Below are 16,643 nucleotides of genomic sequence, written 5' to 3'. Positions count from 1 at the left end.
AACATATTCCTTGACTCGTTATAGTTTGTTTCGTAGCGATAATCTTACCGCATGTTGATTTCTTCGTTGATGCAGCAAGACAATTCAGCGCGACTAAAAATAAATATTTGGTAAAGCTTTTTTTTTTTTTTTTTTGACTTTCGTGAAATCAGATTTGATTAGCAACTACGATTGATACGATAACCAAAACTACATACTACATAATCGGTGATGTAAGCAATGTGCACGGTTACTTAGCGAACATTCAAACCATTGGTTACGATTTATTGTGAATGTTGACACACAAATCTAGTTTTAAGCGAAAATGAACTCCTGCGAACTATGTGTGAAAGGACAACTACGAAAATTCGACCCGTAAACAATAAGTATTTATGATGCTTACCAAATTTCAGAGAAACATCAATTGGTTTAAAATGTATTTCTGAAAAAGGAGATTCCACAATCAAACAATTTGTCATTTTATTTTATTCGTTGTACATCGGTAACACAAAATGTTTTAGCTTAATCTAAATCAATATTTAAATTAATACATCGTTCACGCTTAACACAATGAAACGCCCAGGCGGCACGTGCTTACATTCAAATGGGTTGTGATGTGTTCACTGCGCAAAACGTCAATCACGTAATCAAATACCATACAAATTATTCTACGTTTTCTTTGATAATCACAAGCACTAACCTAGCAATTACTACACACGGTTTCACGTTAATTAAGACCTAAATGTGTCGTAAACAAGCACCTTTCGAAGATATTTTAAAAAAAAACGATAATTTATTTATCATTAATCAATAAATATGAAATAGACTCTTTAATATTTAACCATACAGAACATTAACTATATCAAATGATTTGACATTAGTATAACAGGCAAAAAGCATTTGAATGTTTACTGTAATCGAGTGTGAATATAGTTTGGACTGGTAACTGTGATCGAGTGTGGATATAGTTTGGACTGGTAACTGTGATCGAGTGTGGATATAGTTTGGACTGTTTACTGTTATCGAGTGTGGATATAGTTTGGACTGTTTACTGTAATCGTGTGTGGATACAGTTTGGAATGTTTACTGTTATCGTGTGTGGATATAGTTGGGACTGTTTACTGTTATCGAGTGTGGATATAGGTTGGAATGTTTACTGTGATCGAGTGTGGATATAGTTTGGACTGTTTTCTGTAATCTAGTGTGGATATAGTTGGGACTGTTTACTGTAATCGAGTGTGGATACAGTTTGGACTGTTTACTGTTATCGTGTGTGGATATAGTTTGGACTGTTTACTGTTATCGAGTGTGGATACAGTTTATTATGACTACATTGTATATTAGTTAATGATGAGGCCTTTCCAGAGAAAAATATCTTTTATCATGATTAAAAAATGATTAAATGTGATTTTTTTTCTTACGAATTTTCTTGCGACATAATTCTATGTAAAAAGGCTAATGTACATGGCATAAAACAGGTTGATGTTTACACGTGATATAACCGAGTGTAATACGGTCTATGATATGTTCGAATTCACTGGCTGTAAGATATCTTTCTCTTTTGGATTGAATGTAATTGAAAAAAAAAACCTTCTGAGGGGTTAGAAATCAACAACATATACGATCTTAACATTGGGAATTCAAGGTATGAGTACCAAACCCAAAATACATTGTAGGACACACATATAGCAAAATCACTTACAACAATAAAAACTTAATAACATTACTGGCAGTGGTAAAATGCTGCAACACTCATTAATAGGTTTTGGTGCAAATTTCAATGCGCAAATATCATATTAATCATTGATTCTGTCGACCCAACGAAATATGATGGACAAATTTGTCTTTTAAAGATGACAATCATTGAACACATGAGGAAGATTCGAGATGGAAGAATGTGTCTGTTGCCTAACATATCGCATTTTTACCGTCGTTACTCGACTTGGAATCCCATTTTTCCTTTTGTACTGTTCTGAAAAAATAAATATAAAGCATATTAAAAGATTGGTGAACGGCCACGTAGATAGCAACATTACACATATCTTTTCATCCTCGAACCCAAGCGAAAATCGCACGGTCAAATAAGCGATAGAGCGATTTTCATCTGGGGCCGAGGATGATATCCTCATGGACCTCACTTGAATTGTCTATAGCGTATTTAGTAAATGCCCACAACTTAGGCAAGGTTTAAAACAATTTTATACCCTCGTTACTGAAGTCCCTAACATTACTGACGAGTCCAAAAAGGACGACACAGCTGTATGATGCCCCTAACATTACTGACGAGTCCAAAAAGGACGAAACAGCTGTATGATGTCCCTAACATCACTGAATAGTCAAAAAAGGACGAAGCAGCTGTATGATGTCCCTAACATTACTGACGAGTCCAAGAAGGACGAAACAGCTGTATGATGTCCCTAACATCACTGAATAGTCAAATAAGAACGAAGCAGCTGTATGATGTCCCTAACATTACTGACGAGTCCAAGAAGGACGAAGCAGCTGTATGATGTCCTTAACATTACTGACGAGTCCAAGAAGGAAGAAGCAGCTGTATGATGTCCCTAACATTACTGACGAGTCCTAGAAGGGCAACACAGCTGTTTAATACTTCAAGGACTCACCAATGATGTCAGTTATATCATACACCTGTGTCGTCCTTCTAGGACTCGTCAGTAATGTCAGTTACATCATACACCTGTATCGTCCTTCTAGGACTCGTCAGTAATGTCAGTTACATCATACAGCTGTTTCGTCCTTCTAGGACTCGTCAGTAATGTCAGTTACATCATACAGCTGTTTCGTCCTTCTAGGACTCGTCAGTAATGTCAGTTACATCGTACAGCTGTGTCGTCCTTATAGGAATCGTCAGTAATATTAGGGACGTCAAATAATTGTGTCGTCCTTCTAGGACTCGTCAGAAATCATTTCCTGAACATCACCCACTAGTCCAGGAAAGACTTCAATTTTAAGCCTGTATACATTTATACATATATACTAGATCAGTTTGTCCCGTAATTTAAGACTTTGAAGTTTCATATCATTATCTTTTTTAAACATTTATTATCGGATATTTACATTTTTGGTATTTGTCGAACGTGAAAGTCTTACCGGTAGTTGAAAAAAAAAAAAAAAAAAAGACACGGAGCAAATCCTGCGGATATCCCCTGGGTAATTTCTTTGTCGATATTTAAGATACACATACAGCGTGCAAGGGAGATGAATCTTTTATGAATAAGAATCAAAACAAGTACATACCTTTATTTCGTTATATACACTTCAAGTACACTACCGAGAGGGCAAACCTCTTGTAAAAATGTTGGAAATGTCATAAATCAACCTCCAAAAATAAACGTATGTAATTGTTTTTATTCAATTCTTTTCTCGCTTACACACAGCTTATGCGTATTTGAAACATCGACCAAGAAAATTCCCCTGAGGATGTCTGCGGTGATTTGCTTCGTGCTTTTTCGAGTTTTGACAAATCAAAGATGTAAATGTCCGATAACAAATGTAAAGCCTGATATTATAGGACTCTAGATCATTATCATGCCTGTGCCGGTTCTACATCATTGCAACATAGCAATGCGCCGGTATTTTATCAATTATGCTAATTGTTTTTCATTAATTGCAATTTGCTTCCTTACTTGGATTTGTTACTTAAGCATTCTTCAACAGTCTGAGGTAAGGGTCTCCCTGCAGTCTCTGGAAGTATTAGAGCTAGGCCTCCAGCCAGGATCGACAGACCCCCAAATAATATCAGGGGTAAAGGAATCCATACCAATCTCAGCTCAAGAATAACCGGTGCCAGCATCCCGCCAGCTTTTGCAGTCATTGAGGAGACGCCCATACCAGCGTTTCTGTAGGAACAATTGGATTACTAAACCAGATATCACAGTGTAGTATTGACAGACATGTAGTGCATAGCTATCAAGAAAGTAAAACTAAAAACATCAATGAAAAGAGTGGCTTTTCAGTAGAGAGAGGACATTATATGGTAAATGAAAGCACAGCTAAGAGTCCATTAGGTATCCATGTTCCATTCACATTATTTTTTTTTTTTTTTTTTTTATGACATGGACGTCTACACCAAAGCAGTAAGTGTGGTTTAAAATTCTTATTATATTGATATTACCTTAAAACTGTCGGGAACACTTCCGCTGTCATTAAATAGATGATGGCATACGATGCAGTAATTCCGAACTTTCCAATCATTGCAAATGTTATCTTGACCGCTAACAGATCTAAATGAAAACGTAGTTAGAATAACATAAATTGTTACTTTTTACGTCATGTTTAAACAAACAAATAACAAAAATACACGTCGATAACTAGATTTTTGGTAAATACATTTTTTTTTTTTTTTTTTTTGAAAATTATATATATATAGGATGTCATATTTGTAGCAGTTCAAAGAAAAGTTAATTACTTTTGTTTGATAATATCTGCATTAGAATCAGGATTATACAAGGTGTTGTAACTCGATACTACCTTCTGGTACGAATCCGGATATGATACATGAAATTCCACCGACAACCATGGTTCCGCATAACGGCCAACGTCTCCCAAGTTTATTAAGGAAAAGTACACAAAGAATATAGGCGGGGATCTCCACAGCACCAGCAATACAGAAATTGATGTATGGATCCCCTCCTAAATTTCCCGTACCGAGGGACAAACCATAGTATACCATGGCATTGACGAACCTGAAATCAAATTATACACAAATAATAAACACAAGATCAAATGTTTAATACCATAGAGTCACCAGTTATGGCATTATGTAGAATCTCAAATGTAAACATGTAGAAACAAAAGTCACAGAGAACCAGCACTCAAAATATAGCCAAACGGTTATCAACGATGGCATCTAATATAACCAGATTTATTTCAGTCGTAACGTGTGATGCCCCATCAGGTAGTCATTTAGATTTAATTATTAGTGGGATAAAACATATTATACAGCCGTGCTTAGTTTTAACATAGGTGTGCGCTATACTATACACACAAACAAAAAATTAAGATGACGAAAAATAAAGCATCAGATTCACTTGCGAAATAAGTTTTTTTGTCCACATACAATTTCTGTAGGACAATCAAACTCGTAATTGATGACCTTAGATTTGATAGACTTACCAATTGAACCAGACGTTCACGGAAATTGCCAGCATCGCTAATGGCCTAAACAAATCAATAAAGGTGTGTTTCCTGCCATCCGTCACTTCCGCCTGCTCTTTTCTGTCATTTATATCCTCCAGCATTGAATCTGACACCTCCACGTTATTCACCTTGGCAACGTTCCTTATTATTGTTCTAGCTTCTTCAATTTTGTTTTTTGATAACAACCATCGTACGGATTCAGGCAGCACACTGAAATAAAATCGTCATCATTTACGTTTTTATAGCGACTCGGCTAACAATAAATGATTTTTTCATAACGGCTATATGAAGACTTTCAATGAGACGAATCTCGATCAAATGAGGCAATACAATACGTTATATACCTGTAGCTCTTACCCTCCAAGCGCAATATCAATGAATTTGCATAGAAATGTTTAGTAAAGTGTCCTATCTGTTCTTATCTGTTGGTTGAGGGGAAAATCCAACATTTTTTGTTCTAATTTCATTTGCAAAATTATTTCCACATGTTTAATGAGTTGAAAACATATTTTCAGCCTGCTTAACTCTTTAAACGCGGGTTTTATAAGGTATCTCACTCTTCTTAATAAATGTTTGGATTTCATCACAGGGTTTATTAATATCTGTGCTTTCATATTTACTGGAAACATCACAAAATATAGTGGTTTCTGCCAATAAAGCAAAGAGTGAAATACTTAAAAGATTATAAGAAAATAAACAAAACAGAGTGATTTTTATGACAAAGCTGAAATAAATGAAAAACATGCGATTACTTTTGTATTCCTTATACATCATCCTGGACTGCATACACTTACAAAAAACTTTCTATTCAAGTGCACCAGCATAATGCTTCTTTTCTAATCACTATTTTGCTTTTCTACACATTTTTATTCAAATAATTAAAATTCCAGTTGCCAATGAAACGTATTAAAAGATAACATTCTCAAATGACCAGTTATACCTAGACTGTTGACTGAAATGATATATATTCAGTTAATAATCATGACAAAGTGTAAATGAGCACAAAAATGACATTTAATTGTTTAACGCTTCTGAAGTCCTGTCGTCATGATAACGTCACTAATGTGTTAACACGAAAACATGGTTTGGAAAAGATTTCTAAATATTAACAGGTTGTCTACCAAAGAAAACATAAGGTTGATTTTTTACTTTTTTTTTTTTTTTGTTAAAATTAAAATGATACATCTTATAGAGATACCACATATTCAGTTAAAACAAAAAACAAACTTCTTGAAATAAAACTGCATGATCAACATGATCGAGTTCCAACATACCATAAGTAAACGGAGAAAAGCACCACTGGAAGTGTTATAATTAACTCTATGTAGCGCCAATGTCGAATGAAATAGGCCAGCAAGGAAAGGGTCATATATCCAATACTGTAGAATCCCTGGATCATGAAGCCTGCCATAACTCGGTATTGTGGAGCAACCAACTCGGTACCTAGAACATAAACTCGCCATAAGTCGGTATTGTGGAGCAACCAACTCGGTACCTAGAACATAAACTCGCCATTAGTCGGTATTGTGGAGCAACCAACTCGGTACCTAGAACATAAACTCGCCATTAGTCGGTATTGTGGAGCAACCAACTCGGTACCTAGAACATAAACTCGCCATTAGTCGGTATTGTGGAGCAACCAACTCGGTACCTAGAACATAAACTCGCCATTAGTCGGTATTGTGGAGCAACCAACTCGTTACCTAGAACATAAACTCGCCAGTAGTCGGTATTGTAGAGCAATCAATTCGGTACCTAGAACATAAACTCGCCATCAGTCGGTATTGTGGAGCAACCAACTCGGTACCTAGAACATAAACTCGCCATAAGTCGGTATTGTGGAGCAACCAACTCGGTACCTAGAACATAAACTCGCCATTAGTCGGTATTGTAGTGCAACCAACTCGGTACCTAGAACATAAACTCGCCATTAGTCGGTATTGTGGAGCAACCAACTCGGTACCTAGAACATAAACTCGCCATTAGTCGGTATTGTAGTGCAACCAACTCGGTACCTAGAACATAAAGTCGCCATTAGTCAGTATTGTAGTGCAACCAACTCGGTACCTGGGAAATAAACCCGCCATAAGTCGGTATTGTAGAGCAATCAATTCGGTACCTTGAACATAAACTCGCCATTAGTCGGTATTGTAGTGTAACCAACTCGGTACCTAGAACATAAACTCGCCATAAGTCGGTATTGTAGTGCAATCAACTCGGTACCAAGAACATAAACTCGCCGTAAGTCGGTATTGTGGAGCAACCAACTCGGTACCTAGACTATAAACCCGCCATAAGTCGGTATCGTAGAGCAACCAACTCGGTATCTGGGAAATAAACCCGCCATAAGTCGGTATTGTAGAGCAATCAATTCGGTACCTTGAACATAAACTCGCCATTAGTCGGTATTGTAGTGTAACCAACTCGGTACCTAGAACATAAACTCGCCATAAGTCGGTATTGTAGTGCAATCAACTCGGTACCTAGAACATAAACTCGCCATTAGTCGGTATTGTAGTGCAACCAACTCGGTACGTAGAACATAAAGTCGCCATTAGTCAGTATTGTAGTGCAACCAACTCGGTACCTGGGAAATAAACCCGCCATAAGTCGGTATTGTAGAGCAATCAATTCGGTACCTTGAACATAAACTCGCCATTAGTCGGTATTGTAGTGTAACCAACTCGGTACCTAGAACATAAACTCGCCATTAGTCGGTATTGTAGTGCAATCAACTCGGTACCAAGAACATAAACTCGCCGTAAGTCGGTATTGTGGAGCAACCAACTCGGTACCTAGACTATAAACCCGCCATAAGTCGGTATCGTAGAGCAACCAACTCGGTACCTGGGAAATAAACCCGCCATAAGTCGGTATTGCGGTGCAACAATCGGAATTGTGGAACAATGTGTCTATAAGGTTAATTATTTCTTTTTAAAATTGTAAATTGGACGTTTTACCTCTGTTCAATACTTAATGAAATTAATTTAATAAATGGTTTCTGTTCAATACTTAATGAAATTAATTCAATAAATGGTTTTATATACAGTATCGGATAGTATTGGTATTTTATTTTAGTTCTACGTGAAATGTAATTGTTATGAATGACATGGCATTTAATTTCAAATAAAACAATTACTTGTTACTAAACGTCCCTTGCTCTATTCATTCCATAAGTTGACAGCGATAGCAGAAGGAGTTTAATCAGCCAAAGCATCAAGACAGTGGATTGATTTGAGGAGATGATACCTGCCTGGATTCCTATCATCCAAGGTCAGTCATCGTCATGGGCATAGTCACATAGTGCGACAGGTATCTATTGTAAACGTAATCTAGACACCGACTCACTGATGCTATCACAGGCCTGTAAATGATAAGGCTGGTGTCGGACCGTCTGGTTCTTTATTCGTCCTCTATCGTTTAAATACATTGCATTCTGTAAATGCACATCGAAGTTCTTCTAAAGTCATAAGTATCATGAATTTTAAAATTAAATATTACGTTTAATAAAAAAATATTCAGAAGCTAACTTACACATAGTGAACGCGACTAAGTACAAGCCGGTTTGAGCTGCCCCCTGGAGGATATAAAATGGAATGAAAACCGCCATAGAGGGAGCTGCTGACGCGACACATCCTGCCACCAGAAGAGACAGAAGACCGGTAAGGAATATTGGTTTCCTACCAAATCTGAAACGAGATTATTTCTTAGAAAAATATGTATATACATATATTATTGCACAAAAACCAATGACATAATTGATAGTAGGAAATAAAGAATTATATTAGTTTGACAGGATTTCAATCTTACACAACATGTGAGTTGCAACGTACATGTCTGAGAGTTGTCCAAATACTACAGAACCAATCACTCGACCAAAGAAGTAGAGGGTCTTCGCTGTACTTCGCAGCCAGGCCTGACTGCATACCAGATCAAACTGTGGACATAATTAAGATATTTCTCATACTTCAATTGCTACATGGCATACAGAGACATAGTGTGTTTTTATTGTTTTTATATGTTTATTTATGTCTTTATTTGCGGATTTGTGTGTCATTTTATTTATCAGGACTTTTCATGCTTTTCTTTTCTACTTTTGAAATTGCATTCTTATCAATTTATTCATGTTGTTTAAACGGTTATAAACAGCTGACATAAATATGGCGTGCAAAATATCGACTTGTTGCTTACCTCAGATACGATGGTCGGTCCGTACACGTCCTGGGAATATTCCCAGTCAGTGCACGGTTCGGTAGACAGGATGTTATCACCTATAACTTTCGATCCGTCAATGGTAAGGTTTCCACTACCTATCAGATCATATGTTTGTGATGGACTGTAAATCTCACATCCTTTTCCTGCACTTCGTAGAAATGTTTTCCAATCTTGTAAAGTTGCATTAGCAAATTCTTTTCTTGAAAGGTTTCTTTCACCAATCTTACACTGATAGTCTGGTTTAGCACCAACAAACACCATATTCATGGCATGGAAAGCACAAAGAATTCCCACCAAACATATCAAGAACAAGCGTATCTTTTGGTAACGTCCAAATCCACCAATTATTACTAAGAGATCATCAAAATGCATTGTTGCTGGTTATGTGTCTGACTTGTCCGGAATCAATATGGTTGTGGCCACGTTGATTATCGCTATCTCCCCACAACAAAAAACGGTCAAAGTTCCGCTGTAAACTGAGAGCATAGTTAGTTTAAGATCATTTACATTACTGATGCAGTCATAAATATCAGGGCGCAACAAATCTTCAAGGAATAAACATATATATTTATCATAGAAACAACAAAACAAACATAACTGAGATGTATAACGCAGTACAGGTATTCCATTATATTCCCTTAAAATGAAACGAAATATGTTCAATTTCAACATCTATTATTCGAAGGAATAATCATAAAAACTTATATACGAAATTTGAATACATGTTTACATTATTTTCAAATAAATGATAACTTGTACGTAAAACCTAAGATCACCAACGCTGGAATAAGACCCTAATATAAAGGACGTCAGACTGATGGTTTTTCGTTTGTTGTTTTTTTTTCTTTTTTTTTCTGTTTTAAATTAAACCGTCATCACTGCAATCAGAATAATGTTCGTTATGACAATCGTCTTATGTGATTACGCACCTAAACCAATATGCATAAGCTGTGCTTTAAAACCATCATAATTAAACAAAACAATCCCATTTATGGTGGCCAATAAATGTTCAATTTGAAATTTGACGCATGACGCCATTAAGCTGTTAAAACACAAAGGACACATTGGCAAGCACTATTATCTCTCGGCGGATGTACTTACCGCTGACAACCACAACCACCAATGTCTGGTGAGCGATATGTGATAATACTGCCACTTAGTGGCGATAACGCCGAACGAAACAAACACAAACAATTGGTTTTAAATAGGTCAGAGACTAATAAGTCTGGACATTTGTCAAGGGACATTTCCCGGCGACCAACATTCCAGGTAGCCTACCCCCATATTTAAAGTCCAGTGCGCGAGCACCATGTGGAATAATAATCATTAAGTTAGAGGTAAAGGTCAAGGAAATTGTAGAGTAATCGTCAACAAACAAGTCAATATCTAATAATATTTTTATTCCAAAATACGTAAATACGCCACCTGAATCTGAAGACAAAGTAAAATGTCCTCATAAGATTTAAAAACACACACATTATGTATATACATATTTAAACATTGTTGATGCTCAGGCAGCTAACATAATCCACATTTCTTATATTTTAGGGGATTTAGCTTGAATAATTAACAGACAACCTCATGCCTACTTTACTTCTTTGAAGATATAGTTGATTTGTTTTAATAGCAAACATGGAACACTATCACCAAAGAGCGCGTGGTTTTTCTAAGTGATTTGATAAAACAAATTATGCAAACGCGTATGCTACATCATATACTCGTATGCTACAGCATTACATTATGTACATGTGGTACGAAGAAGTGACACTTGAAGTAGTTATAGTGTGCCTTAGCAGATGACACACGGGCTATTATAAAACAAGTTTGTTTATATTTTTACAGTATGATGAGGAGCAGGTCTGGACAAAGTCCAGAGTACACGAATACATCCTCACTGGACTATTAACAATGAACGATGAGCGTTGAACCTATTTTACGTAGAAAAGGACAAGGAAATTTCTTGTAAAATGAGTATGTGTTGGGTTTTTTTTTAATTATTTTTTTAAAGGTCAAATAACGTCTTGCATTTTCTTAAAAGAGCAGTAATTGAAATATCGTAAACAACAAATCACTGTTAGAGTAACACTCTCAAAAGGATAATAAGCCAACAGACGTTTGTCGGTTATAAATCACAGAACACAAGTTATTCGGTAGGTATTTCCTGTCATATATCGACACCTTATCTTTCTGTTAAGAAATAAAGAATGTGCCGTGTTATTTTTTCAATGTTTGAGAGAGTAAATATGATACTGTGTATATTTTAGTTTCCTTTATAATAGATAACACGTTGTATAAAACCTAAATCAAAATAAATAAAATAAAATAACCTTCCAGAACAAAATATGGATCATAGGGATCATTATGCTTACAGCGAAACCAAAACCATTGCGTGATAAGGAAAATTGCATTCTAAATGGTTGACCTTACTACTTCAACTACTGATTGGTCATAACATAATACAAAAATGAAAACAATTTTTCAAATGTAAAAATATACCAAAGAAATGTTTTGTTCAGAAGCAACACGTAAGTGCATGTTAAGACCGGATCTCACTATCGATTGATACAGGTCATCCAAACCACTTCTTTCGTCATCTTCAGTTGTTGGCACCCATCCAATACATTCACTCATTATAATATATCGATCGAAATACCAGTCCTTTCCTTGTGGAACCATTATGTGAAGGTAGACAACTCTTAATCCACTACAGATTTATCAAACCTTTGAATTCCTTACTTACCAAATAATGTCGATATTTACATTCCAAAAAGGACGCCATTCAGCATTTACAGCGTGACCTCTGATCCTTTTTTTCCAAATACGCTATTCACGTGTTGTGGCTGGGCTTACGCTCAATCACAATTCTCTTCCGGTGCGTGCACATGGACCACATTGATCGCTTAAAGATGCACGTGTCAAAGCGATAAAGGTTTTCAGTAGGCTCTCGTGTGGATAAATTGTCAATCTTTAGAGGAAAACAGATTGAATGGAAGCGTCATAGTTTTAAAAAATGCTTTCCTATGTATTTTCCTTTGTTAGCGGTTTCCTACTTCAGCGTATTTTCCCTTGTCTGCCTTTATTATGAAATGAGGAAGTGACGTTTGAATGGGTAAGATGTTTTTGTTTTTTAGGTTAAGCATTCGTTTTTAGGGTTAATAACTATATTTTCTTATTTTGTTTAAAACATCACCTGTAATTTGCACCTGTGTCATACCCTTAAGCAAGTATTCCTGGACAGGTGAGGATGTATCACATGTGTCTTTATATGATGCATTGCAATGATTCTGTCCAAACTTTGTCATAGTGTACCTGTTTTATACCTGATGGTCTATTTATATCATTATTTCTATTAGTTCATTCTGTATGCTAGACCAGTATTGCGAGGTATGGTGTGTAGGAAGGGATGTATGAATTATTTCTTCATAATAGTAAAGAATGCTAAAATGTATATATATTGTATACCCTCTTTCTAAATTTATATATTGTATATCCTATTCTTAAATCTATATATTGTATATCCTATTTTTAAATTTATGTATTGTATATCCTGGTTTTTTTATGTATTATACCAGAAAAGGTACAAACATGCTGTCCTCATTTCATAAATGAGGTATGCGTATGTGCTTCCTCCAAGTCATCAGAACTAAGGAAGACAGTCTTGTATCCAGTTTGATTTTGATGTCATTTATACACTACTTTGTTATTTCCGTCTTGTTCTTGTTAATTATCAAATTACATGTGTAATTATAATTGTGCTATTTTATTAATTGAATTGTAATTATCAGTCTCCATCTACATGTTGAAGGGAGTACCGTGACTTTTCTCTTTATCGATGATAACAATCCTGCTTTTCTGATTTACATTGTTATATGTCGTAGTTAATTCTATATCTATAAGCGTCTGCTAATACTAAATTGTTCATGCCGAATATATCATAGATGTTAGGGAGCTGACGAACTAATACCACCATAGCCATCCCATCGTGCAGCAGTCTTTTCCTGTATATATAGGACAGTGATTAATTAGTGTCTGTAATTTCTTCGTCACTTCTTGAGTAACAGTAACTAGTTGACGAGTACATCTACATATGTAGCGTGGCTATGTATATATATGTGTATTTTGATCTTTGTATTTTCGTCTATATGTGATCGTGTTGCATGGATTGGAAATAAAGTATTTATGTAGTGAAAATTAGGTCTGTTTTGAAATACTGATGAAGTCTTAAATGAGTGAACGCAATGTGAAAATAAGTGAGCCCAAATCGGAATAGAGAGCTGAATTGGAAGTGTTAATGCACTTAACAAGTATACAAGATATAATTGTCGACATTAAAACAACCAGGGCGATGAGTGATCAGGAAACTACCAAGAATTGTTCCATAAAATCAAAATTGATACATTACTAAAATCTCCATTGTCATTCATTACATAATGTAGTGAATACCCGATTCAAATGTCACACCTCCTAAAAAGAAAACATAATTCGTGAGTACAGTCCATATTTTCTATTTTTATTTTGTGCAAAGACTTATACATGTAACTCACAACAACTGACAGTCTATCGTGAGCATGTCACCCCTCTATTATAAAATTAATGGGGGCGCTTGTTGTATTGTCCTTCCTGCCTGAGAGAACCCAGCAGCTATAAGTCAGACAACAAGATGTGATACAGGTGAATTTTGGTAAAATATAATAAATACATCAATCACGCTTGCATATCCAGGATATTCAATCGCTTAATAGCTATGCCTTGATGAACACATTCCTGTGATTTGATTTTTTATTTCGGTTGATTTTTAAAATGTTGAATTGGAAATTAAATATTTTGGCATTAAATGATCACATGTGAATTCATTTTTTTCATTTTTCATAAAAATGATTTTCTTCTTATTACCATAAACATTACGTGAACGAGCAATATTTACACAACACAAAGTTAAACATTGTGTAAACAGTGTAAGCATAATACAATACAACGTACCGTTCTTCTTAAACACTAGAAATATTCCAAGAGGGATAACTCTAGTGAAACTCACAGGTAAAAGTAGCATTGTAGCATTATACTAGGTATTTTGATGCTGATAATCAACAACCAATATTCATATCACAGCTTGAAAACCAACCTGAATACCAAAATAAGTTATACACGACAGTTATATGCATATCCATGTCCCTGAATATTTTAGACAAGGAAATATACAATGAGAGGTATGTTTACACGTATACACAAATGAATTTTCAACAATACCATCAATAATCTAACTATTAATATAAAATTACATATTTAATAGTATTATTAATATCTGTATATAATAACAAAGAACTTTTTGTGTCGTTAAAACAGTAATGAATTATGATAATGGTCACGTTTTATTTTTCAATGGGTCGACAAATATAATGTATCAGGCTGCTACTGTTGTATTATTTTAATCGTTCTCGTTTGTTTGTCTTAAGTTTAACTCTACACACAAAATGCTACAGGAAAACAAATTATGACTAGAAGATTTTAAATAACCTGCTTTAGACAATTTTTCCATATTTTCAAATTGTGATAACCTGGATATGAAAACGATCATCATATTCCTGAATGTTTCAGACCAAGATAGATAAATGGCCTATATGATGTATATCTATACAACGAAAGTATGCTTATGATTAGTAGTCATATATATTCATACAGAGAATAGTTTGTTAATGACTTAAGTCATATATATTTATACATAGTGTTGTTTGTTAATGACTTAAGTCATATATATTTATACATAGTGTTGTTTGTTAATGACTTAAGTCATATATATTTATACAGAGAGTAGTTTGTTAATGCCTAAAGTCATATATATTTATACAGTGAAGTATGTTAATGACTAAGTCATATCTATTTATACAGATAGAGGTATGTTAATGACTTACAGTCATACATATCTATACAGACAGAGGTATGCTAATGACTAACAGTCATACATATTTATACAGACAGAGGTATGTTAATGAATAACGGTCATACATATCTATACAGACAGAGGTATGTTAATGACTAACAGTCATACATATTTATACAGACAGCGGTATGTTAATGACTAACAGTCATACATATTTATACAGACAGAGATATGTTAATGACTAACTGTCATACATATTTATACAGACAGAGATATGTTAATGACTAACAGTCATACATATTTATACAGACAGAGGTATGTTAATGCCAAATGTTCATATATACATATGTATTCAGGCAAAAACGTATGTTAATGCCTAATATTCTTATACATCTATACAGTGAGGTATGTTAAGGCACGTATGCTACCACTGAATTTTTAACAATAACATAATGAATCAAACTATGATATTATATGTTTATTATTATATGAATTTTTCTAGAGTTCCTTTTTACATTATCTTACCTTATGCCTTTACTTCAAATGTAAACATGCCACAAGAAAATGAATTATGACTAGATACAGTTATTAGTTATATCCTGCTTAAAGCAGTTTCTCCATTTAAAGTCTTCTCATGGACTGACACTGATTTTGACGAATACATATGATTTTTAAAACGACTAAATATAATATTATAAATCATTATTTTGCCTGTTAATTGTAACTACATAACGGTCAATCTCGAGATAGTCATATTCAAACGCTCACAGCACTAAGATTTTGTTTTCAAATAATAAAGTTGTTCGTATGCTTGGAAACTACTTATTTGAAATATATAAAATTCACATAAAAGTAAATATATGTATATATATGGACACGCAAAGGAAGAATACACATTCAGCCTCCTGTTAGCACTCTAATAAAAATATAGGTCATGTATTATCATGTTAATTATAATTATACATCATAGTTATATAATTATTATATGTATATATATTCTCTGTGTATGCAGCACTATTGAACTATCAATATTCAAATGTTTGCAATATCACAACAAAATATGCTTCACACTCTCATACACAGCAACTTACTAATGTACCACAATGTACCACAACGCACAAATGTACCACAATGTTCCACAATGTGCTACAATATACTACAATGTACCATAGGCAAAATTGTACCACAGTGTACCACAATGAATCGTAAGGAAGACTGAGTAGTAAGACGGATTCTACTGTCTCCTGGTTGAACATATCGTTTTAACCTCAAATATCTTAAGTCTTATAAGCCGTGCGCTATCCAAATTTCGTATAATAGATTAAAGAACAGTAATAATTAAATAAGTATTTATATAATAATCCGAATTTCTATGTTAATGACCGTAGCGACTAAACAACAACTGTTCTGA

At 34.7% G+C, this 16,643-nt stretch overlaps 1 protein-coding gene across 2 annotated transcripts; it reads right to left on the bottom strand.

Annotated features, from left to right (window-relative positions):
- Positions 1-117: 117 nt before the first annotated feature.
- On the bottom strand, positions 118-12,166 carry LOC117327947 (organic cation transporter protein-like). 2 transcript variants are annotated; one of them, XM_033885203.1, is made up of 10 exons: positions 12,095-12,166; positions 9,331-9,830; positions 8,973-9,076; positions 8,674-8,828; positions 6,414-6,582; positions 5,116-5,349; positions 4,471-4,685; positions 4,115-4,223; positions 3,627-3,839; positions 118-1,951 (listed from the first exon to the last, which is right to left on the bottom strand). In XM_033885203.1, the coding sequence occupies exons 2-10, from the start codon at positions 9,724-9,726 to the stop codon at positions 1,888-1,890; spliced, it is 1,659 nt and encodes a 552-aa protein (XP_033741094.1). In that variant the 5' UTR covers positions 9,727-9,830; positions 12,095-12,166; the 3' UTR covers positions 118-1,887. The 2 variants fall into 2 exon arrangements, with proteins under 2 accessions (XP_033741094.1, XP_033741095.1); XM_033885204.1 differs by lacking the exon at positions 12,095-12,166 and having other exon boundaries at positions 9,331-10,149.
- Between the last annotated feature and the right edge of the window lie 4,477 nt (positions 12,167-16,643).

The sequence above is a fragment of the Pecten maximus genome, chromosome 5 (assembly GCF_902652985.1).
Source record: "Pecten maximus chromosome 5, xPecMax1.1, whole genome shotgun sequence".
Lineage (NCBI taxonomy): Eukaryota > Metazoa > Mollusca > Bivalvia > Pectinida > Pectinidae > Pecten > Pecten maximus.
The sequence above is the reverse complement of the archived record's forward strand: the minus strand, read 5'-3'. Positions and strand labels throughout refer to the sequence as shown.

Coding starts and splice junctions, on each gene's coding strand:
- LOC117327947 (XM_033885203.1), bottom strand. CDS start 9,726: ATGCATTTTGATGATCTCTTAGTAATAATTGGTGGATTTGGACGTTAC. Junction 8,829..8,972: donor TTTGGACAACTCTCAGACAT/GTACGTTGCAAC, acceptor ATCTCGTTTCAG/ATTTGGTAGGAAACCAATAT. Junction 4,224..4,470: donor ATCCGGATTCGTACCAGAAG/GTAGTATCGAGT, acceptor GTTTTCATTTAG/ATCTGTTAGCGGTCAAGATA.